Source organism: Balaenoptera physalus, assembly GCF_965194825.1.
Source record: "Balaenoptera physalus genome assembly, chromosome: 13".
NCBI lineage: Eukaryota > Metazoa > Chordata > Mammalia > Artiodactyla > Balaenopteridae > Balaenoptera > Balaenoptera physalus.
This window is the reverse complement of record NC_138892.1, coordinates 8,239,294-8,264,701: the sequence shown is the minus strand read 5'-3', so window position 1 is coordinate 8,264,701 and position 25,408 is coordinate 8,239,294. Positions and strand designations below refer to the sequence as shown.

The 25,408-nt window shown below is 39.1% G+C and overlaps 1 protein-coding gene and 1 long non-coding RNA gene across 6 annotated transcripts in view; both read right to left on the bottom strand.

The window, feature by feature from the left end:
* The window catches only part of SLC25A17 (solute carrier family 25 member 17), a 47,234-nt gene that overhangs the window by 7,366 nt on the left and 14,460 nt on the right, over positions 1-25,408 (bottom strand). The window contains exons 2-8 of one of the 4 annotated variants that reach the window (XM_082420691.1): positions 21,648-21,752; positions 18,445-18,505; positions 15,278-15,344; positions 13,762-13,913; positions 3,019-3,150; positions 1,499-1,644; positions 1,315-1,410 (exon numbers count right to left, since the gene is read on the bottom strand). In XM_082420691.1, coding sequence (XP_082276817.1) covers positions 1,315-1,410; positions 1,499-1,644; positions 3,019-3,150; positions 13,762-13,913; positions 15,278-15,344; positions 18,445-18,499 — 648 coding nt within the window. In that variant the 5' untranslated portion in view covers positions 18,500-18,505; positions 21,648-21,752. The remainder of the gene's footprint in view (positions 1-1,314; positions 1,411-1,498; positions 1,645-3,018; positions 3,151-13,761; positions 13,914-15,277; positions 15,345-18,444; positions 18,506-21,647; positions 21,753-25,408) is intronic. The other 3 variants (XM_082420692.1, XM_082420689.1, XM_082420690.1) reach the window with 3 other exon arrangements.
* On the bottom strand, positions 7,252-13,750 carry LOC309641086. Of its 2 annotated transcripts, none has more exons than XR_014252515.1 (2): positions 8,714-13,750; positions 7,252-7,634 (listed from the first exon to the last, which is right to left on the bottom strand). It is a non-coding gene; the product is annotated as an uncharacterized lncRNA (long non-coding RNA). The 2 variants fall into 2 exon arrangements; XR_014252516.1 differs by having other exon boundaries at positions 7,252-7,631.

Genomic DNA, 25,408 nt, shown 5'->3' with positions numbered 1-25,408 from the left:
GATCACATTACTCTCTAGTCTAAAGCCCTGCAAAGGTTTCCCACTGCAGAGAGAATAAAATCTCGTCCTTACCTATAGGCTCCCTGCTCCTTTTCTAATAACCTGCTCCCTGTTCCAGCCACAATGGCCTCCTTTCAGTTCCTAGGATTCACCAAGCTCTCGGTACATCACGTTCCCTCTACCTGGAATGCTCTTTCTTCTGCTCTTTGCACAGCTGGATCCTTACCTTCCTTTAAGTCCTGATTTACATATGGCTCCTCAGAGGAGCCCATCTCCAATCATGCCACCTGAGAAGACCCCCACCATGCCCCTCTCCACTAAATCATAGAATGCTGTTCACTTCCTTTATAGCTGTTTCCTCAATTTGCAATTACCTATTTATTTTGCTTATTTACATGTTCATTCTCTCCTCTGTTACCTCCATAAGGGCAGGGACTATGGCTTTTATTCACCGTGTGCACCCAGTTCCTCACACAGAGTGGGTGCTTAAAAATATTTCAATGAATAAATAACTGAATGAATGAAAAGCTACAAATTTGAAAGTGCTTCAGAAAAGCTAAATCATTTATTCCTCCTGAATGAATCTCTGATCTTATAAAGGAAAATCTACCCTGGGCACCAAGCAAATCAACTTGAATGTGAAGGAAGCAAACTTATATTTTCCTGAGGTCTTTAAAGAACTTCCGGGACTTCCGTGGTGGCGCAGTGGCTAAGAATCCGCCTGCCAATGCAGGGGACACGGGTTCGATCCCTGGTCCTGGAAGATCCCACATGCCACGGAGCAACTAAGCCCGTGCACCACAACTACTGAGCCTGCACTCTAGGGCCCGCGAGCCACAACTACTGAGCCCACATGCCACAACTACTGAAGCCCACATGCCTAGAGCCCGTGCTCCACAACGAAAAGCCACTGCAATGAGAAGCTCACGTACCGCAACAAAGAGTAGCCCCTGCTCACCTCAACTGGACAAAGCCTGCAAGCAGCAACGAAGACCCAACACAGCCATAAATAAATAAATAAATAAATAAATTAATTAATTAAAATAAATAAATAAATAAAAATAAAGAATGTCTTCCATATTTGGGTTTTCTGAGACAGCATGTTACCAAAGAAACCGCAAATGTAAACTTCGTTCCAAACCAAATAGGAAACCAACTGACAGCCAGACTGGTTAGCAAAATATCAAATAATGGAAAAAATGGATGAGGAATGCTCCGGACTACTTTACTGCTTTATTAACATTGCTTCAAACAGGGAAACCACGTATTTTAGAATGTTGTTTGACTAAATGCAGGGAGAACCCCTGCACTCACCCTCAGAATTGACTGTACTGTCTGCAGAGGATAGGTGACCGTGGTGGCAATTGCTTTGGCTATTGCACCAATGATGAACACGTCCAAAGAAGAAAGCTGGAAAGCAAAGGAAGAACAAACTGCATCAATCTAAACAGCAAGAAGGTGTCAGGGATTGTCTGCTGCTTTCAGAATCAGGGCTTACCTTCATTCGTTTCTTTAAAAGCTGCCGTTTTAAACCTTCATAGAACATGAACTGGATGGCAGGATTGAAGACCAACAGCAAGGAGGGAAATGTGCCATTCCATAAAGCCAGGATTCCTTCATCGCGAATGATCTGGTGAAAAGCATCTGAGCAAGAAATCAAGGACCTTTGATGACAATCCCCTAACTAGAGAAGACAATGTACCCAGAACACAAACCTGATTCTATTAGTATTCTATCATACTGATTCTATCAAGACTTCCTTCTTGCAATGACAAGTTAATCAGTTAACTACTTTTGAATAATCATCAGATACTGACCGTCACCAAGTTATTGAGAGACCAATTTCACTCACAGGCAACCCTTCCTGACAAACCTGGGGTTAGCATGTCAAGTTTTCCTAAGTAATCATCACCACCACTGGGACCTCTGTACTACACAGAATTGTGAACTGATAGTCCATGTGTTTCACAACAAAGGTCAGTACAGAAAAAGATTAGAGATGACTTCCCTGGTGGCACAGTGATTGGGAATCTGCCTGCCAATGCAGGGGACATGGGTTCGAGCCCTGGTCCGGGTGGATCCCACATGCTGCAGAGCAACTAGGTCTGTGCACCACAGCTACTGAGCCTGCACTCTGGAGCCCACGAGCCACAGCTACTGAGCCTGCGTGCCACAGCTCTTGAAGCCCACGTGCCTGGAGCCCTGCTCCGCAACAAGAGAAGCCACCACAATGAGAAGCCCATGCACCGCAACAACGAGTAGTCCCCGCTTGCTGCAACTAGAAAAAGTCCATGCACAGCAACGTACACCCAATGCAGCCAAAATAAATAAATAAATAAATTTATTAAAAAAAGAAGATTAGATAGTTCTCTGGAGTCCATTTTATAGGATTGCCTTATAAGAAAACCACTGTTCTCATTACAAAGATGGAAGCATGGGAAAGGAGAACCTGGCAATGTAATACTATTAAAAAGCAGAAGCACAAAGATATCAGATGCTAATCTGGTATCTTTATCTAAAGAAAACACTAGGGAAAAAAAAGTAGCAGATTTCTCTTCAGAAATATTCATCCCCTCCCACCTATGCTCCATGGGATATACTCCATGGGTATATTTCTCTACCCCTTATCTTGAGGCTTGGCCATTGGTTGTGCTTTGGCCCAGAGTATGTGAGCAGACAAAATGCAAACAGGGGCTTGAAATATGCTTGTATGATTGGGCATGTCCTCTTGTGCTTTTGCCATCACCAAGAGAAGAATATGCTCAGGTTGGTCCCAGGAAAAGGAAGAGAGACACATGGAGCTGAGACCCCTAGACACATGGAGCTGAGACTCCTAGACACATGGAGCTGAGACTCCTGGGCTGGAGTCAGCCTAGATGAGTCAAATCCCTGTCAATCCAGAGACACGTGAGCTAAACAAATACTTACTGTTGGGCACTGAGATTTGAGGTTGTAGCATTATCATGGTGATAAATTCCAGATACAAAGAGAAAAGAAAATCTTTAAAAAGGAACTCACCCAAGAGACACTCACCAATAACACCATTGTAGTTGGTGGGTACAATGTCTTCATTCCTAAATTTTGCCCCTTGCAGCTTCAGTCTGGTGTTTACCACCCAGAGTGGAGTGGTTAGCAGCACATTCACCACTCCTTTAAAAGGAAAGGGGGAGAGACAAAGGGAAAGCAAAATGTAACCTGTTAAGCTTTGCTGTCTTGTGTTAAAGCTACACACCAGTGTTTCAGTTATACTTCTGCCACTGACCTACTAGGAGACCTAAGGTAAGGTGTCCCTTTGTGCCAGGGTACAACACAAGCCACTACTGTTAGAAGCAATTCAGAAGCCTTGCTGATAGCAGAAGGGCTGGCAGCAGTACTTCTCCACATGAAGAGAGTACTGAGTTTCCTCATTTGTATAATAGGAGGCAATCTGTTTGTCAATTTATATAACCACCAAAGTAGCAATTTTGATATAGTTCTAAGTACAGTTTTTAAAAACAGCTTTAAGACAGGGAAGTGACTTGTTGATCACATGCTAAATAAGTCCATGACAATATCACATAAAACACACAATTTACAACTCTCATGTAAGTAGCTCACATGGTTTTAAGTGAGTATGGATCTAGTACAATAAATGAGAGAAAGTGTGACATTTGAAAGTGCTTCAACAGGGACTGAAGGCTCACAGAAGAGTTCTTCATCACTTGGGGAATTAGGATAGGCAGGCAGCAAGCAGTAGTTATGAACCACCACAAAAACACCTGAAACAGTTTCACAAGCATCATAATCCTTACAAGTTTAAGGATGGGGATCTTGGCCGCCCAAGGTGGCCTCAGAGTGGAACAATACAATGAGCCAGGTGCTTCTTTTTTGAAAACACATGATCCCAATTTAACACCACCTTGAGTTATTAAAATATTCCTCATCAGTCCTGAAATGATTAGAGAAAAATACCAGACAGACTTGTAACAAAGTGCCTGACACACAGTATATACTTTATAAATGTTTGTTAAATAAATACTTAACAAGTAAACTAATGAGCAAACTCAGCAAACAATGGTATATCAAGCTATCTGGCTCTAGCCATACTCTGAAGAACCAAGAGGCACAATTATAAGGAAGAGAAATCTTCTTTTACTAAAAGCCATTTAAATACAACATGATTAAGAATGTTTTGATTTAAGGAATCTCAAAACATACTATATATAGAAAGCACGAAGGCTAAGCTTGGTGAAAACACCAGGAAATTCAAATTCTAAATTTTCATTTAGCTGAATGCAGTTGCAAAAGTAAGATATTTTGGCACCTCTCTCTTAGAAACATTGTGAGAACACATTTCTCAAAATAAAAGGCATTATCAAATAATTTTATAAGTTGTATTTGTTATATTTTTTCACGTAACACAAAGGAGTCATCTTTGGTTATGACTCAGTATAGTCATACATTATCACTTGAGGCATTGATCATAATCTGAAAAAGGCTTAACTAGAGGTTCTTGCTAGTCTCATTTTACAAAAGCACCAGTGCCCAAGAGGCCAAGATAGAAGACTATCGATACACGCCCATTTGCCCAGACTTTATAATGTATTCCTATTCAATATAATGTACACATCACTTAACAAAAAAAAAATCAACAGCCAGAAAAATCAGACTAGAAAGTGCTACTGAGCAGTCTACCGCTTTTTTTTTTTTTTAAGATGAAGACAGGAGAGCTCAGAACCAGAGATCACAAGCTTCTGTGGATACTGTAGACAGGCACAGTGTACATACCTTTCTAAACAAATGAAATAGGTTGCCCATTAAATAAATTCTTTGGAAATCAAAATTCCCTTCATGTTCTATTCAAGAGGTAGGCACACACAAAACATTTCAGAGGCAATGCAGCAAAGATTAAGATTTAGCCACTATTTGAAATTCTGCTTACATATCCCCATTATTAACACAGGCTGAAAGATGGAGAGGATTCTAAGGACATTGTCAAGTACAAAAATGCATCACATCATTTAAATAATATAAAGTCCTTGTAAGAACATTTTGTATTTCAAAGCTTTTTATCTGAGAAGTTCTTTAATCCTCTAAGCCAAAATAGAGGGAGAGGTATTTTTTAACCACTATTATTTTATGAGTTCTGGGAAAATACCTGAGGATCCAAACTTTACTAGAAACTTGCAACCTATATAATCAAGCAAAGGACAACATTCCACGGAGGAAAAACAAGCTGCAAACGAACATGATGAGTGATTCCGACTCTGACTAAAGCACGATGGATACGGCTGCAGGATAAAGAAAGCTGTCTGCTTATTTATGTGTAGAAAATTCTTCTGCCAGTTCCAAGCCATGGCTGTTACTTCAGCTCTAAGATGGGAATACTAATACCTTATCTACTTAAGAACAGGAAATTGTTTTTCTTCCAATTCAAATGATTCTATTTTCTTTCTTCATAAAAAATCATTCATAAGAAAACAGAACCAAAACTAAAAGATGAAAAACAGTAACTGAACACACTCACTAAAATCACTCACTGATTCAAGGATAATTGAAACACAGCTATTTACTTCTGGAATGTTAAAAACAAAGTTTTATTAGTAGTGAGTCTCCTGAGTTAAGGACAGAAAACAAAAATGGAGAATGCTAATTGGGTGCACTTCTGGGGAACACGTGCAATGACCACTGAGATAAGAAAATGGCAGATCAGGGTCATAAATCTAAGTGCTTAGCTCCTTACAAAGGAATGCAACTTGATACACTAAAGGAACAAACCCGCCTTACCAGATTTAAGGCCTAAGGACAGGAAATTAACTTCAACTGTCACAACAATGATAACACCATTGGCATTCAAAAAGAGTTCTTGATAAAAATTCCAATTTCATAAAAATGGCAAGTGTCATCTTCATTTAAGTTATCTGTAAGGTTCTGCTCTCAAATTCTTCCCCAGGGTATTAAGCTATTTGGGCTTTCTTCTGTGAAAATAAAATAAACAGTAATAACTCTCTAAGTTCCTGGAAGAAGTGGAGTAACAATAATACTGCTCCTAGTTCTCCCTGGCGATAATGAAACTCATTCCTACGGTGACTGTAACACAATGACAGGGTTCACAGCAGGAAGAGAAAAAGCTGTTTTAATTATTGTAAAAATGCGGTTAAGCATTAAGATATAAAAACATGTTATGAGGAGTTTAAAACTCGCAAAAGTGATTTCCAAGGAATTCCCTACCTTCAGAAAAAGAGAGGACCTATAATCGGAGAATCACAGCATTATAAAGGACTACAAAATTCATTTGATCAAGGGTCTCTCAACTGTGACACTACTGACATCTGGGGCTGGATAATTATTAGTTTGGGGCAGGGCAGGGGTGCAATTGTGTAGGATGTTGAGCGGCATCCCTGGCCTTCTACCACTAGATGCCAGTAGCATCCTCCAGCTGTGACAACCAAAAATGTCTCCAGACGTGGCCGTGTGTTCCCTGTGCATCCACGCATCTAATCCAATCACCAGGTGATTATTCACTTTATTTTTGAAAATCTCAAAAGATAGGAATTCATTCTCACCCCAATAGCCTATTTTTTTACAAGAGCTGTTAGAAATTTTATTTTTACTGATATTAAACCTACCTTCTAAGAGCAACTGGAAACACATAAAACTAGCTAATAGGTGTTTTTTTATCTGAGGTATGAATTTGCAATTCTTAAATAACTTTATGTGTATTTTAGGATAAGTAAATGTTTATGACCTGCAAGTCAGTCATCCATGGTCTGCTCATCAAATACGTATTGTGTGTCTAGTGTGTGCTAAGTAGGTGCTGATGATACAGAAGTAAATAAAAAATGAAAATCCCTGTCCTTTTGAAGCTTATGTTCTAATGGTGTAAGACAGGATAAATGAGTAAAATATGTAGTATGTTAGAGGATAAGGTTAAGGAGAAAATTTAAGCAGAGAAGGGGGATAAAGTTTTGTGGGGTAGAAAGGGGCACCATTTTCAACAGTGTGGCCATTTAGGGAAAGACCTTAAAGGAGGTGAGGGAGTGAACCACGCAGTAACCAGGCAGAGGAAACAGCAGGTACACAGGCCACGAGGCAGAAGCATGCCAGGAGTGTTCCTGGAGAAGAGGTCAGTGAGGCTTGCAATGGGGTGAGTGAGGAGAACGGGCGGGCCAGGTGACACAGGGCTTTGTAGGACAAGGTAAGGACTCTGGTTTTTACTCTGAGTGAGAAGGGAAGCAATTGGAGTCCTTTGAACAGAGAAATAATACAACCTCACTTACGTTTTTTAAATTTATTTATTTTATTTATTTATTTTTGGCTGCGTTGGGTCTTCGTTGCGGCGCGCGGGCTTTTTCTAGTTGCGGTGAGCGGGGGCTACTCTTTGTTGCGGTGCGTGGGCTTCTCACTGCAGTGGCTTCTCTTGTTGCGGAGCACGGGCTCTAGATGCATGGGCTTCAGTAGTTGTGGCACATGGGCTCAGTAGTTGTGGCTCGCAGGCTCAGTAGTTGTGGCGCACGGGCTTAGTTGCTCTGTGGCGTGTGGGACCTTCCTGGACCAGGGCTCGAACCCGTGTCCCCTGCATTGGCAGGCGGATTCTTAACCACTGTGCCAACAGGGAAGCCCTCACTTATGTTTTAACATGATCACACTGGCTGCTGTGTTGAATACATATTGAGGGGGACAAAGGAGGAAGCAGGACATCAGTTAGGAGGCTCTGAAGATAATCCTGGCAAGATTTAGTGGTGGTTTGGACACAGGTGGTAGTGGGGGAAGGGGCTGAATTCTAGAAACCATATGAAGAAACAGGCAATAGGATTTGCTCACAGACTGGAGGCGGGGTCAAAGAGAAAGAGGATGAATTCAAGACTTTTGGTAGGGCAACTAGTAAAATGATGAAGATTACAGGAGGAGTGGACCTTTAAATTGAATTCATTCATTCAACATTTAATCAGCACCTTCTGTGTACCAGGCACTGGGGATACAGAGATTTAAAAAAATGTAGTCTCTGCCCTTAAGGAGTTCACTGTCTAGTAAAAGATAAAGACAAATATGCAGACTATTGTTATCCAGCGGAGTAAGCACTGACACAGAGGTATATACAGAGCTGGAGCACAGAGGGTAGGCACCTAACCCAGAATAAAACTTGGGGGTGGTGGACATGAGAAACAGGGAAGGCTTCCTGAAGAGAAGGTGGTTTGAGATGAGAATAAAAGGATGACTAGGAGTTAATAAGATAAAAAAAAAAGCAGTAAGGCTGCTTCAGACCGACAACAGCTGCTGTAGAGGAATGAGGTTACTAAGGGCTCAGTCTATTCAAGGAATCACAGTTTGGCACAGGAGAACAGGAATAGGAAAGACCAAGATAGGGAGGTAAGCAGTATCACAGCAGATCCCGTATGTTAGGCTCTTATCCTGCACCTGTACTAGGGGGGCCTTTTCTGCTGAGGGAGCCACGACTCCATCCTACATGCAAGCGGCAGACACTGAAGGGTTTGAAGCTGGGCATAACATAATCAGATTCGGATATTAGAATAGCAGTTCTCAATCATTTCTCTGACAAGACATGTAACAGATGATGTTCACAATCAACACAGACCCACGGGTTCTCCCTGTACGTCAAGCGTAATTCCATTCTTTTCTCACGCTCACAAGAAAACATTTCAGAATGTAAGTGAATTAGAATGATATTAATACAGTGGGATCTCTTTTAACCAGTTCCATATAATGGACTCACCAGAGAAATCTGTGTTCCTCTTTCCCTTTACAGGACACACCGACAGATGCCACAGCACGCTGATACCTGCGGCCAGTAGGCTACTCCCTAGTGTACCCGTGCTCTTCTACTTCCATCCCACAGGGGTTTAGGCTTACCAGGAGTGAATTATGTCTTTTCTCAAACCTGCTTATGTTGGTCATATCTGTTACAGTAGGCAAAGCATTTACAGGTATGGGTTATACAAGAAAAAAAGCACAAAACTTCCATCAGTGAGTGGATATGCCTTGGCCATACAAAAAATTGGAGAAGTATATATTCACATATCTTAGGTTAAAATAAAATACTTAAGGCATGTAGGCTATTTATGATAGTCCCTACTTCCACTGACTTTTTAAAACTAACTGCCCTACCATACCAGTCTAGCTGTTTTAGGTATGGGAGGATCTATTGTAATTATAAACTGCATAAGAGTTAAAAAGAAAATGAGCAGAGCACAGTGAGAGAGAATAACAAGGGGTTGTGTGTACCTAGTAGATAATGGGATGCCAGATACAGCAAACAAACAACTTTGGACACCTAAAAAGGAGAAGATTTAATCATATATTTCATAAACTAGTAGTTTCATGGGAAGTTATATGAGTTAGTCTCTGACAGTGAGTCATAACCTTTTAAATGTAAATACATATGAACCACAGTAATCTAAAAAGTATTAAGGGACTTCCCTGGCGGTCCAGTGGATAAGACTGCGTACTCCCAATTCAGGGGACACGGGTTTGACCCCTGGTCGGGGAACTAAGATCCTGCATGCCACATGCCACACAGCGTGGGCAAAAAAAAACCCAAAAAAGTATTAAAATCAAGGTATTACCAATACTTGGTCTCAAGTATAAAAGATCATACCAGATTGCCATTTGTTGCAATTATGTAAAAAAGAAGATTCCTCCTCTAAAGGTTGGATCTATTCTGATATTTTTTCAACTGAACAAATCTCAAACTTGAGTTCTTTGAATTATGACACTGTTTGAAAACCATTCTTCTAGAAAGGCTACTTCAAGCAGAACTATGCAAAGTATGTTAGTGAGAAAGACTTGAGAGGCAAAGAGATCAGAACAGAGCAATGGTCCAAGTGAGAGATGATGGCACTTGATTTTGGGAAATGGCTATGGACATGGAGACGAGGGAATGGATTCAAGAGATATTTAAGAGACAGACTGATGGTTCATGAAGACCAGGCAGACACGGAGGGTAAGAAAGCACCCTCTATGAAGACTTCCAGATTTCCATCCTGAGTGACCTGCCTACAAGTATTCATTTATTACCTCAGAAAATGGAACCCTGTGTGTTAAACTCTTTACGTGCAAGTTGGTCTGGCGGGGGTTGGGGGTGAGGGTGGTCAAAAGGCACAAATTTCCAGTTATAAAATAAGTCAGTCATGGGGATGTGATGTACAGCAAGGTGACAATACTTAATAATACTGAACTGCATATTTGAAAGTTGCTGAGAGTCGATCTTAAAAGTTCTCACCACAAGAAAAGAAAAAAAATTGTAAATATCTGTGATGATGGATGTTAACCAGACTTCTTGTGGTGATCATTTCACATTATACACAAATATTGAATCATTATGTCGTACACCTGAAACTAATAGAATATTATGTCAATTATATCTCAATAAAAAAAATTTGGTCCAAGTGAAAGTTTATTATATCAAAATCAACTTAAGACTAAAATGAGAGTATTAAGCATAAGAAAGGCTCAGAGACCAAATAAAAAAATAGCAGTGGTCTCATATAGGTGAAGAGGAAAAATTGGGGGCCATGAATACTCCTGGCCTGGTAACTATTTTTCAATCAAATCATTTTCATTTCAAATGGACATTTACATTATTCAACTGTGTGGCTCCCAAATCAGTAATTTTTCAAAGAATATATCAATAAGTGAGTCCACAAAATACTAACACTAAACATGCAACATTTAAATAAATTAATTTAGATACAGACTAGATAAACACAAAAAACCCATAGGAAAGAGATCTACTTTTTTCCCATCTCTTTAATAAAACCCTGATTAATTCAACAAATATTTTGTTTATTTAGCAAATATTTATTGAGCTACTACTACATGTTAGGAATTATTCTTACCGAAAATTTAGCAAGGCGGGGGGAACAGATATATATATACATATGCCACAAAAGCAGGTATCATATGTATTCGTTATCTTATATATAGAGATATATTTATAATTGTAATATATATTGTCTAATAGATGTAATATATTTCTTTAACTTTCTTTTTTTTTTTGGCCACACCGTGCGGCATGCGGGATCTTAGTTCCCTGACCAGGGATTGAACCTGTGCCCCCTGCACTGGAAGCACGGAGTCTTAACCACTGGACCACCAAGGAAGCCCCTATATCTTATATATATAAAGTATATATAAGATACTGCTCTGCATCTTATATATATCTTTGATATACCATATATAGATAAAGATACCTGCTCTTATAGAGCTCATATTCCACTAAGTTGAGACAGACAGTAACTAAATATTTACAATATCAGGTTAATGGCTCCTTAGTGCTTCTGAAGTCTCAGATGACAAGGATCCAAAGCCTGCTAAAATTGGGCTCCTATTCAACTCTCCAACTTTATTGCTCATGTTCCTACACTCACTTCACTCACTCATAAAATTATAGAACTCACTGTTCTAAATGTGGTCCTGTATTCTCTCAGTTTGCTACCATTCTCTCCATCCAGAAACCATCGCCACTTATCTCCAAGTGTTACTAATTCTGCCAAGGCTCAGCTCAAGAGGCACTGCTTCCTATAAGGAGATACCTCCCAGCCAAAAGTGACCTTTCCCCTATGAACCCCTAAGGTATTAACGACTATGGTGATACTGACTACACTGGGCTGTGCACTAAAAACTCTTTGTCACATCTGACAATGCTTTCACACTCACGGGCTTCATGACTGTGTAACCTGTCTTGTGCTTGGTTTACTGCTTTAGTGTCAACCATCTTGAAATGCTTAATAAATTGTGAACAAGGAGTCCTGCATTTTCATTGTATACTGGACCCTGAAAATTATGCAGCCAGTCCTGTTCATGTTAAACATTGCATGCAATCCTCAGTCCAAAAAAACAAAACAGACAAACAAAAAAAACCTAAAAAAAACCCCCAGAAAGTAAGCAGGAAAGGTATTGTAATTTTCATTTTTTAAAAAAAGAGACCTTATGTCCATAAATTCTGGGTACAGGCTGCTAAACAGGGATAACTGACCCTCCTCTCTGGATTAAGAGGATAAAAATAAGCGAAGTCAGCTCAAAAATAAAACTTTGTGTATATGGTCAACTGATCTTCACAAGGGTGCCAACACCATTCAGAGGGGGAAAGGCCAGTCTAGTCACATCAACGAATGGTATTAGGAAAACTGGATTTCCACATACAAAAGAATGACGTTGGATCCTTATCTTACATCACACACAGAAATTAACTCTAAATGGATTAAAGACCTAAACTATACAACTCCTAGATGAAAACATAGGAGAAAAGCTTTCATGGCATTAAACTCAGCATGATTTCTTGGACATGACACCAAAAGCACAGGCAAAAAAGGAAAAATATGCAAATGGCACAATATCAAACTTAAAAACTTTTGAGCATCAAAGGACATATCAACAGAGTGAAAGGCAACCTACAAAATGGGAGAAAATATGTGCAAATCATATATCTGGTAAGGGGCTAATATCCAGAATACATAAAGAATACTTATAGGGCTTCCCTGGTGGCGCAGTGGTTGAGAATCTGCCTACCAATGCAGGGGACACGGATTCGAGCCCTGGTCTGGGAAGATCCCACATGCCGCGGAGCAACTAGGCCCATGAGCCACAATTACTGAGCCTGCGCGTCTGGAGCCTGTGCTCCGCAACAAGAGAGGCCTGTGCACCGCGATGAAGAGTGGCCCCCGCTTGCCGCAACTAGAGAAAGCCCTCACACAGAAACGAAGACCCAACACAGCCAAAAATAAATAAATTAATTAATTAAATTAAAAAAAAAAAAACTTATAGTTCAACAACAACAAAAAATCAAATAACTCAAAAAATGGGCAAAAGATTTGAATAGACATTTCTCCAAAGATGCTCAACATCATAGGAAAAGATGCTCAACATCACTAATCATCAGAGAAATGCAAATCAAAACCACAGTGAACTATCACTTCGCCCTCATTAGGATGGCTACTATAGAAAAAACAGAAGATAACAAGAGTTGGTAAGGATGTGGAGAACCTGGAACCAACTGCTGGTGGAATTTTGAAATAGTGCAACCAGTGCGGAAAACAGTATGGTAGTTCCTCTCAAAATTAAAAAAAGAACCACCATATGATCCAGCAATCTCACTTCTAGGAATATATCCAAAAAGAATTGAAAGCAGGGACTCAAAGAGCTATTCATACAACCCATGTTCATAGCAGCAACTATTCACAGTAACCAGGAGGTGGAAACAACTCAAATGTCCTTCAACAGATGAATGGATAAACAAAATGTGGTATATACATACAATAGAATATTATTCACCCTTAAACAACAAGGAAATCCTGTTACATCCTACAATATGAATGAACCTTGAGTACATATTATGTTGAATGAAATAAACCAGTCACAAAAAGATAAATACTGCATGATTCCACTTATATGAGGCATCTAAAGTAGTCACATTCATAGAAACAGAAAGTAGAATTGTGGTTACCAGGAGCTGGGGGGGAGGGTGGAAAGGGGAGTTGTTATTTAGTGGGTACAGAACTTCTCATTTATAAAATGAAAATGTTCTGGAGATCCGTTTCACAATAATGTAAGTAAACCTACTACTGAAATGTACACTTAAAAATTGTTAAGATGGTAAATTTTATGTTATGCATTTTTACTACACACACACACAGAGTCAAGTCAGAAAACTAATTACATTCTTTGTAGCATTACTTTGTGTTAAAATAACCTCTCAGGGGGTATATGGACCACAATATAAACAATAAAATATAAAAATATCTTATATTCAGAAAACTTAGTTACCTGCAACAAATCCAACTACCAGATCTTTTCCAGTAGTAGAATGTTGACCTTTGACCCAGACTGCTTTGAGGCTATTAAAAGTGTAGAAATAGACAAAATTGGAGCAGCAGAGACTGGAGATAACTGGAAACCACCCTCGATATGGTGCCAGGCTAGGGGAAGAACATAATAAGCAAAGTAAAAATGCTGAACAAAAGGCACTAGAAATGAGAGTCCTAGAAAAGGCTGATCATCATTCACATATTCTCAAAGTTCACTCCTACACTACAATGTACTCCAAACTGTACACATATTCTACATTCTGAGGATGCCCAAACCAAGAAATCTTTTCTAGCATTAATGACACCAAAGAAACAACATACATTCTATGACTGATTTACTGATTTCCCCCCTCAATTTGCTTTAGTAAATTACTATATAAAATTAAAGACAATTTCCTCATGGCTGTTAGTTAATATAGCATCATTCACATTTTATTACAGGGCTAGAACATTTAAAATGAAGTAAATATAGAAGTGCAAAAAAAAAAAAGTGATGGGGGCATGTTATAAGGGCACAGGAATCAGACTGAAGGAGCTCACACTGGCCACACCTGGGACAATTTGAGCACCAAAATAATTAAGTAATTAATTGTAAACTATTGAATTTCTGAGTCTGTATGATACTAAATTAAGTATTTCCTCATAGACTGCTTATAGTTGCAAAAGAGGAAAAATAAAATTATTCAGTGCTAACTTGAATCTAAGAAATCATAATTAACCAATGAAGGGCAAGTGGACAATACGTGAGACTCCAATGTGACATCCTGAGGAGGACACAATTTCACCTATACATTATTCTGGCCAAGAATGCAAAGACTCAATCTAATCATGAAGAAACATGAGGCAAACTTAAAGTGAGAAAAATTTTATTTAAGGAAAAATAAGGGGAGAAGGTCCACATCTTTGAAAATGTCAGTCATAGGGGTAAGGGGCTTTGATGTATGGTATGTAATGCACTCTCAAATTAATTCTGAAAAAAATCTGTGTGTGGTGTGTGTATGTGTCTGTGTAGTAAAGAAAGAAGGAGGGAGTGGGGAAGGGAGGGAGAAAGCATGAGCACAAACGGAAGAGTGTTAACAACAGGTCAATCTGGTTAAAGCACATACTGGTATTCTTTGTACTATTTTAGTTTTGCAACTTTTTGTAAATTTGAAATTATTTCCAAATAAAAAGATTTTAAAAAGGTACACAGGTCTGAATGCATCTGATAGGAATGAGCTAAACAACTATTACCTTCTTCAGTTTATTGTTCATTGGTTTCATGTAAGACTCCATGATCGAGAATCAAAATGGTCAACCACAGAACTTTAAGGAAATGAAAACAACTATGTATCTACTTACGAGTCAGGCAATTACAAATTCACAACACTGTGAGGCTTTGGGAATGGATAGAAAGTGAGTGTAGGTAGGATGGACGCCCAGGAATCTCCTAATGAGCTGCTCTACCTAACAAAGATGAACAAGGTAGTACTCACAGGCCTTCTTCTTTAATGATCTCCAGGAGCACCATGTGTGTCGTTTTGGACTTTCTTTTCTCATCAACTACAAGATCAAAGAGTACATGGTTAAACTAAATCCTTTGAGAATTGTTATCTTCAGTATCAGCAAGTTTCACTGAAATGCCATTTACCTCACCTGAGCAATCTCTCACCCTATTCTTTGAGCTCCCTAGTTTGCCTCAAAACTCAATGATCCTCCTGTGTTCCCATGTGCTAAATTCCCTACTATTGATTCCATGGTTTCATCTGTTATTCATGAACCATAAAGCGTTTTAATTCAATACCTAATTTCCAAAGTAAAAGATGTAACAGGAGAAATTTATTTCTTACATTTCATAGGGCTCTCTAGTTTTTTTTTCAAAGTTATATATTCTCCTTTTTATCTTAATATCTTATAAAGTAGAGAGGAAATAAATTACTATTTCCCTTTCAGAGAAGAGGTTACAGACACAAAGCTGTGAAGGACACATGTAGTTGGCAGCAGAGCCGGGATTAAAATTCAAGTTTGCAAAGTTTTAACCTTGTGCTCTGTTCCCTAATCTAAAAAAAGGTCTCAAAAAGATGGGAACTCTGCTCTTTCTGGCATTCTAAATGAAAACAAAACCTACCTTAATTAACTTCAAATTTCCTACCCATATCTGAAGACTATTTTGAGAACATAAAAATAGGAAAATGAACCGATTTCTTAAGAATTAAAATTGGTACCTGTATAGCTCAAGGGATGGCAAATTAGGAAACCCCTGTACAAGGCAATCTAACAATAACTATCAAAATTACAAACATTTGCCCTTTGATCAAACAATCCCACTTCTGGGAATTTATCCCATAGAACTTACAGAAACAAATTAGCATATGGGGACTTCCCTGGTGGCACAGTGGTTAAGAATCCGCCTGCCAATGCAGGGGACGTGGGTTCGAGCCCTGGTCCAGGAAGACCCCACATGCTGTGGAGCAACTAAGCCCACGAGCCACAACTACTGAGCCTGCGTGCCACAACCACTGAAGCCTGTGCACCTAGAGCCCGTGCTCTGCAACGAGAAGTCACCGCAATGAGAAGCCCACGCGCCGCAATGAAGAGTAGCCCCTGCTTGCCACAACTAGAGAAAGCCTGCACGCAGCAACAAAGACCCAACGCAGCCAAAAATAAATTAATTAATTAATTAAATTTATTTTTTTTTAAATCTAGAAACAATAAATGCTGGAGAGGGTGTGGAGAAAAGGGAACCCTCCTGCACTGTTGGTGGGAATGTAAATTGATACAGTCACTATGGAGAACAGTATAGAGGTTCCTTAAAAAACTAAAAATAGAACTGCCATATGACCCAGCAATTCCACTACTGGGCATATACCCTGACAAAACCATAATTCAAAAAGATACATGTACCACAATATTCATTGCAGCACTATTTACAGTAGCCAGGACATGGAAACAACCTAAATGTCCATCGACAGATGAATGGATAAAGGTGTGGCATATATATACAATGGAATATTACTCGGCCATAAAAAGGAACAAAATAGAGTCATTTGTAATGAGGTGGATGGACCTAGAGTCTGTTATATAGAGTGAAGTAAGTCAGAAAAAGAAAAACAAATACTGTATGCTAACACACATATATGGAATCTAAAAAAATGGTACTGATGAACCTAGTGGCAGGGCAGGAATAAAGACCCAGACGTAGAGAACGGACTTGAGGACATGGGGAGGAAGGGGAAGCTGGGACGAAGTGAGAGAGTAGCATTGACATATATACACTACCAAATGCAAAATGGATGGCTGGTGGGAAGCTGCTGCATAGCACAGGGAGATCAGCTTGATGCTTTGTGACGACCTAGAGGGGTGGGATAGGGAGGGTGGGAGGGAGTCTCAACAGGGAGGGGATATGGGGATATATGTATACATATAGCTGATTCACTTTGTTGTATAGCAGAAACTAACACACCATTGTAAAGCAATTATACTCCAATAAAGATATTTTAAAAATGCTGTTAAGTGAAAAATGCAAGATATGGAACAGTGTGAAAAGTATGCTTTTTGAGTAATAAAGAGAGGAAATTGAGAATATATATTATTTGCTTGTTTTTCTACATAAAGAAACTCTCAGGGCTCTTTGAGAGACTAATAAAGACATTATCTACAGGGGACAGAAAAGGAGACAGTCTAGAGTGAGATTTTTCACTGTACTGCCTATCTTTTTATGTATTTTGGTTTTGGAGTCATATAAAATTATTACCTTTCCAAAATCTCTAAAATTAATTAAAAATAGTAGTCATGAAGGATTTTAATATAGGAATTAGTTTATTCAAAGCTAATCTTACTCTTATCTCTTCATGTAAGTTCTGGCATAGGTTTATAATTTCAAGTTGAAAAATACTGGGGAAAGAACAAGCAGGAGTTACAGAAAGTCGCATAGCCCTACAAAGTGAAAGAGGGAGACTAGGACTACGTGCCTACATGAGCAGTGACAATGGCATTTGGCTCCACCATGTTTCCTATTCTCTGTTCTCCTTCCAGAAAACCTACCCCCAGTAAAAAAAAAAAATCTCTACATTGTGCCTTTCAAAAGTCACATTGTTTATTAGAATGAACTGTAATGATTCAAAATTACTAATGCAAGCCCACTCAGGTCTCTCACATTAGAAAATGGCTGAGGCTATGACTCATTCACAAACATCAAAAATAAAAGTATTTAAAGTTAGTGAAAATGGACAACAGATTTCTAATGAAACGGAAAATCCTATGTTAACTTAGAACTTAGTAGAGAAGTATGTTTGCTTCCTGATACCAAATGAACAGGAATATGATGACAATAAGATACTTACCTTGGGGCTTCCCTGGTGGCGCAGTGGTTGAGAATCTGCCTGCCAATGCAGGGGACACGGGTTCGAGCCCTGGTCTGGGAAGATCCCACATGCCGCGGAGCAACTAGGCCCGTGAGCCACAATTACTGAGCCTGCGTGTCTGGAGCCTGTGCTCCGCAACAAGAGAGGCCACAACAGTGAGAGGCCCGCGCACCGCGATGAAGAGTGGACCCCACTTGCCACAACTGGAGAAAGCCCTCGCACAGAAACGAAGACCCAACACAGCCATAAATAAATAAATAAATAAACACAAAAGTTAAAAAAAAAAAAAAGATACTTACCTTGAAGTCGAAGTCGAGCTGTATCCAAGGGAAAAAATACTGTCATTGCTGTCATGCTTCCCTGAAAAGTTTGAAAAGCCTTTAGCCATTACAGTATCACAAAAATAATGAGCCACAACTTTTAAATGAACAAAAGTTCATTATTATCAATGGATCAGATCAAATTTTCAGTGAACAAATATACAGAATATTTTTATCTATTGGGATCATTAGTGTTCAAACTTCTGTAGTTACATACTTGAACAGACATATTCAATTTTCCAGAAGAAATCTCTTTCTCTCTGATATTGAAAAAGAAAATGTAGTGGGTCCCTGGAGATGACAAACTTAGGGATTTACAACCTAGGACACATGTCAAAGACAGCAGATAAATGGATTTTTAACCTTTTACTTGTCAGTTACTGCTCCTATACTCTCCTCTGATACTCCCAGAAACCAAAAAACCTAGTGATCAAACAGATATGTATTTCTATACTCTCTGCTTAATCAATATATTCACCACAAAGTAAAAGGGGTTTAAGAATCACATTGTTCTTTAAAATAGTTCTGTTTGCTTGTATTTTAAAAAAGAGGGACAATATCTTTGCTAAAAATTCTATAAATAATTTATCCAAGATAACAGGACAAAAATTATCACTGGAAAAAAAAAAGAAGCCAACAACCAGTCTTTTCATTCATAAGGCCCTATGACAGATAAAAACCACAAGTATACAGTTAGGGATAAAATTATATGCATGATATCTCCAGGTGGGTTTATGGTTCTCAACCTAGATGCAGGCCCAGTGGTATATATTCTCAGGCATAAGGTCAAGTTTTAAGCTACTGATATAATAACAGTAACATACATATTTTTATCATGATAACAATGGGAAACTAGGTCAACTTTACAGATAAGAACAAAAATGTGCTAGGTCTCTTATCTATTTAAATAGATCAGCCCGTTTGACAAGGGAGAACACTGTATTGTCCCCTATTAGTTACTCTTTGAAACTCAAATTAAATGTTACCACCCCTACCCATCAGGTTCCTCTGTGTTCCCACAGCACTTGTTTATATGTCTCTTAGAGCACTCATATTGCAGTGAAACCTAACTCTTCCACCGGATTGTAAGAATATCCATTTATCTCTTTGTATACCATAGATTCTTAAATAAATGTTTATTAAATTCACTCTACTTTCAGTTATTTATACAATTTAGATGGCTCCCACATAAATGATCTTTCCTAGTAAGAACCAGATAATACTTAATATTTCAAGAAACACTGGATCTGTAAAGGTTTACAGTCTACAAATCTATTCTTCCGGCATCCTTGCTCACCTTACAGGCAATTTCCAAGAAAAATGGGGGCTGGAAAGCTGGAGAACGCTTATCAAGGTTATTAAGGCCTTTACTTCCTATCACGTGGTACTAGCACATCTATGCAGAAAAGTCCTGCCTGGAAACTACTTTTTCAAACAATTGGATCACCTCCATCCCTCTTCCCTGTCAGCTTTAAATAGACACCTGAAGTTTCCTAACTTAGAAGACCCTGCCCTACCTACCTTGAAACCTTAAAGTACATTTTACACCAAGATAAAGAGAACAGTCTGTCCAAAGAGCTCAGAAGTCTATTACCTCCTCAAGGACTAGCATAAAAAACTCAAATCTGTAAAAATAAAAAACACTTAAAAATGTATTAGTACTGGAAAGACTGGATCCAGATGGTGAACTGAAAACCTACCATTGCCTCCTCCCCATTCCAATCACTAATTATGAGAGAGAAGATTTATATATAAAAGTGTTGTACCGAAAAACAAAAGGGGTCTGAATGGTGGATCAGAAATTAAAAGAATAGCAGAGTGAGGCTGTTCTGAAAGAAGAAATCACAGACCGAAATGCACAGAAGATAGCTATGGCAGGCAGAATAATGGCCCCCTGAAAGATGAACACATTCTAAACCACAGTACTTGTGAACATGTTACATTACATGGCAGGCTGCTAATTGGCTGATCTTAAAATAGGGAGTTTAGTCTGGATTTTCTGAGTGGGCCCAATGTAATCATAAGGGTCCTTAAAAGTGGAAGAGTAGGTCTTCCCTGGTGGCGCAGTGGTTAAGAATCCGCCTGCCAATGCAGGGGCACGGGTTCGAGCCCTGGTCTGGGAAGATCCCACATGCCGCGGAGCAACTAAGCCCGTGTGCCACAACTGCTGAACCTGCGCTCTAGAGCCCACGAGCCACAACTACTGAACCCGCGCACCTAGAGCCCATGCTCTTCAACGTGAAGCCACCACAAGGAGAAGCCCGCGCACCGCAATGAAGAGTAGCCCCCACTCACTGCCACTAGAGAAAGCCCTCGCACAGCAACCAAGACCCAACGTAGCCAAAAAAAATAAAAAGTGGAAGAGTACGTGGGAGTGAGGCAATGGAGGACTCAACCCATCATGGCTGGCTTTAAGATGGACAAAGGGGCCACTAGCCAAGGAATGTGGGCAGCCTCTAGAAGCCAGAAAAAGCAAGGAAATGGATTTTCTCCTAAGGGCCTCCAGAAAGGAACATGACCCGGTTGACACCTTAATTTTAGTTCAGTGAGCTGTGCATCAGACTTCTGACCTATGGACCTACGGATATTAAACTTGTGTTGTTTTAAACCATTCAATCTGGTAACTTGTTACAACAGCAATAGAAAACTAATAAAACAGGATTACTGCAAATGGTGGGGCCTAGCCCAGGGAAGCAGAAGGGCGCTCTGGGGTGACTTTCCGGTTGACTAGCTGGTACCGTGACCACCACAGCCAGGCAGGCCCCATCCCAGGCAGTGACTGTGAATATGGAAACCTGAACTTGCCTGAGGTGGGCAGAAACCCTCAGATCTAGCCACTGTCACATCTTGCCAGAACCCATGCCACCTTTACACCACAATTCCTGGAAGCCGGCGGCAGTAAACAAGTACAGGCAGGGGGAGGGGCGTGCAGTGGCAAGGAAATAAAAAGCTTACTAGTTTTACCCTATTTAAGAAGAGGATATACACATACACACATGAATTTATTCCAGGTTTTGGCAAAAAAACCTAAGTTTAAATGTGAGAGTTAAAGATGTAAGGGTGAAATGGGGGTTTCCACTGCCAGCAATACGCTGGCATAGACAACACACTACAAAATACCTAGAACTGTTAACTAAAATATAAAATATTTTTAAAATTAAAAAATAAAATATAACACGTACCCTTTAAATGATTAGCTGAACCTCCTTGGGGCCACAAAGAAGAGTAGAAACCCATAGGGTTAAGCAGGCTCCTTGGTGTTCATTGCGAGGATTTTTTTTGCGAGTCTAAGTGATCAAGGGGCTTTGTTATTATTATTTTTTTAATTGAAGTGGAATTCCCATAACATAAAATCGACCACTTGAAAGTATACCATTCAGTGACATTTAGTACATTCATAATATTGTGTAACCACCACCTGTATCATGTTCCAGAATATTTTCATCACCACGAAGACAACCCTGTACCTGTTAAGCAGGTATGCCCCACTTCCCCCTCCGCTCAGCCCTGACAACCACTAATCTGCTTTCTGTCTCTATAGATGTACATATTCTGGACATTTCATATAAAAACAATCGTGCAAGATGTGACCTCTTGTGTCTGGCTTCTTTCACTCAGCACAGTGTTTTCAAAGTTTATCCACTTTGTATGTATCAGTTCTTTCTTTTTTATGGCTGAGTAAAATTCCCTTGTATGTATAATATGACATTTTGTTTATCCATTCAAAATGGTTTGGAATGAGATAGAGGTAATGGTTGCACAACATTGTGAACAGACTAAATACCACTGAACTGTACAATTTAAAATGGTTAATTTTGTTATGTGAGTTACATCTCAATTTAAAAAAAACTGAATCCTCACAACAATCATATGAGCTAATTACTATTATTCTCTCCATTTTATAGATGAGGAAAAAGATACTAAGAGGTTTTGCAACTTTTCTCAAGTCATACACTTTGCAGGTGGCAGAATCAGTATTTGAACGTAGTCCGTCTGGCTCCAGCGTCCACACACTTAGCCACTGTTGTAATTAAAACTTAAAAATTTACTAATATAGAACTAAAAATCAGCTTTAAAGTAAAGGCAATATAGTAATATGGGACCTATTTTATGTGTCAAAAAAAATTGTTTTTTTTATGGATTAGTCTGGAAACCCAGCAGAGAGCCTGGCATAGCATAAGCCCTGAACTTGTTAATAAATGTATGACTGTATCCACCTACAAATAAACTTAATATCTATGAGAAAGTGTACTGCAAATGCTAAAGGTAAATTTAGAACATAGCTATTCTGTACACTGGGGATTTGCTATATTTGTCTCCTGACCAAGCAAACACACAGATAGATGACTGTTTTCGTAAGCAGCTGTTACCTGAAGGAAAATATTTATTATATATGCAAGTCTTATGCTAAGCTATACAATCATATGACTTTTCAGAATTTGAATTAAATTCCTCTTTTCATAAATACTGAGTGTTGTTTTTTTTTCCCTAGGACTGCCTGTTCACTTACATAAAATTAGAAGGCAAAAAATACTGAGAAGGTAACTACAAGGTACAATACTGTTGTGCCAGAGAGGCACACAAATCAACCCATTATTTTGAGTCCCACAGAATTCTAACCTTCTGAGTGGGAGTTCTATTGTTGACAACAATTACAATTTGAAAGACTCTATTTCCAGAGAAACAACCGTCTTGTATCTCACCAAAACCAAACATTTTTAGTCACAACATTCTACCATCCCCTTCTGGCATTTAACCATTTGGAGCTGGGAAAGCAAATGAATTCCTACACCGCACTGGCACCTGGAGCTGGAAAAGCCTTCAGAGATCACCTAGCAGTGCAGACCCTTCCCCTGTGAACTGAGAAGTCTTGGCCAGGGTTGTTAAGAGGTCTGCCTAAAGCCAGAGTGGCAGAGGCGGAGTTAGAACCTAGCTCTCTTCAACTCCAAGTTCTACCGTTCACTGTTCTACCTCAGTTCTCAACCTTTTTGCAGTCAAGATATAAGTGACTTTTCATTTTTCTCTTCTAATTGTAAAAGTATACACAATACAAACACACACATACACACACAAAATCCGGGAAATTCTTAACAGGGACTATACAAGGAGAGGAAGGAATTAAAGGTGGCTTCCATTTCTCTTGTGATGCATCTCTGTATAATTATTATTTGTAAACAATAAGTACGTGTTAGTTTTAGTTTTGAAATGACGAAAAAGCAAATATTTTTTTCAAAAAGACATCAGGGGAATACCCTGGCGATCAGTGGCGATCCAGTGGTTAAGACTCTGCACTTTCACTGCCGAGGGCGCGGGTTCGATCCCTAGTCGGGGAACTAAGATCCCACAAGTCATGCAGTGCGGTGCGGCCAAAAAAAAAAAAAAACCTGAAAAAAAGACATCAGAATACAAGAGAATAATATAGCGTAGGGATTCTCAAGGTATGGTCTGGGGATCCTTTAAAGTCCCCAAACCCTTTCCAGGGGTCTGCAGGATCAAAGCTATTTTCATAAAAATACTACAACATAATGCCTACGTTTTTTGCCTTTTTCATTCTCATTTTCTCACAGTGTGTACTGAAGTTTTCCAGAGGCTCCGTGATGTGTGATATTGTAACAGACTGAATGCAGAAGCAGATAAAAGGCTCCAGCTACCTTCTACTAAGTCTAACATTAGAGAGGTTTGCAAAAATACAAAACACTGCCTCTCTTACTATTGGGGGAAAAATACAGTTTTAAAAAATGTTATGTTAACATGTAACAGGTTTAATATTTTTAGCAAATAAATATCTTAATTTCTCAGTTTTAATTTCTAATACAATAAATATCAATAGTTATTACCACATAAGCAAAAGCTCTTCAGAGTCTGCAATAATTTTTAAGAGTATAAAGAAATTATGAGACCAAATAGTTTGAGAACTGCTGTTATAAACATGCCATTTAACATGAAAAACAGTACATTATTTAAAAACTTTATTATTTAACATATCACTTCTAATATTCCTTTCAGCTGATGTTATACCAGTGTGACATAAGCAGTTGAAAACACCATATGACCTTTGGGTTGGACACTACCCTCTCCAGGAAACTCTTCAAAAGGCAAATAACTCTAGGAAAAATAAATATAGCCTATAATTAATACCTTAGGGGAATCATTTATTAGAGGCTTGGGGAATCATTTATTAGCGGCTTGGGGGTTTTTTTTGTTTTTTTTTAGTGACAGGGATACTAGATAGTTGATAAAAGGCATCTAATAGGATGCTGAAAGGAAAAGCAAGTGGCAGTCTGGAAGTGACCTGAACATCCTGGAAACTGAAAGGCTATTATTGTCAGAATATACAGAGCACAACCAAGAAGGGAATGAAAGACTAGGGGTAAGCAGAGGTCAATTAAAGGCTTTTTGCTAAGTATATTAAGGACTATTCTAGTGACCGACTGGACAGATGTGGGGAGTCTGGAAGAAGTAGAACTCAAGGACAACTCCCAGGTTTCTGGTTTGAAAAAACAGGGAGACAGTGTTGTCATTAACAGAGATGGTAAATACTGCAGGAGGAGCAATTCTGGGGCAAGAGATATTGAGTTTGTCTTTGCATTAGCTGTATTTTAAGTGCCTCAAAGACATCTACTTGAAGACGTCCAGCAGGTAGCCAGATCCATCTGGAGTTCCAGAGATTCCAGGATAGAAATGTAGGTTCGGAAGTTACTGGAATATAGCATATTTCTTCACCTTTAAGACAATAATGATTGTACCATGGCTTAGATTTTTGTTAGGGGTGGGTGAGATCATTATTTTACCAACAATATGTGGTCACATATTGTTTTATTTTCATAACCAAATTTTCATTCTCAACAAATAACTGAAAACATACCACGTCAGCACATTTTGTGTTTATATTTTCTATTTTGCTAATTTCTTCTCTATTACCTTCCTTTTCCTTTGTTTGCAT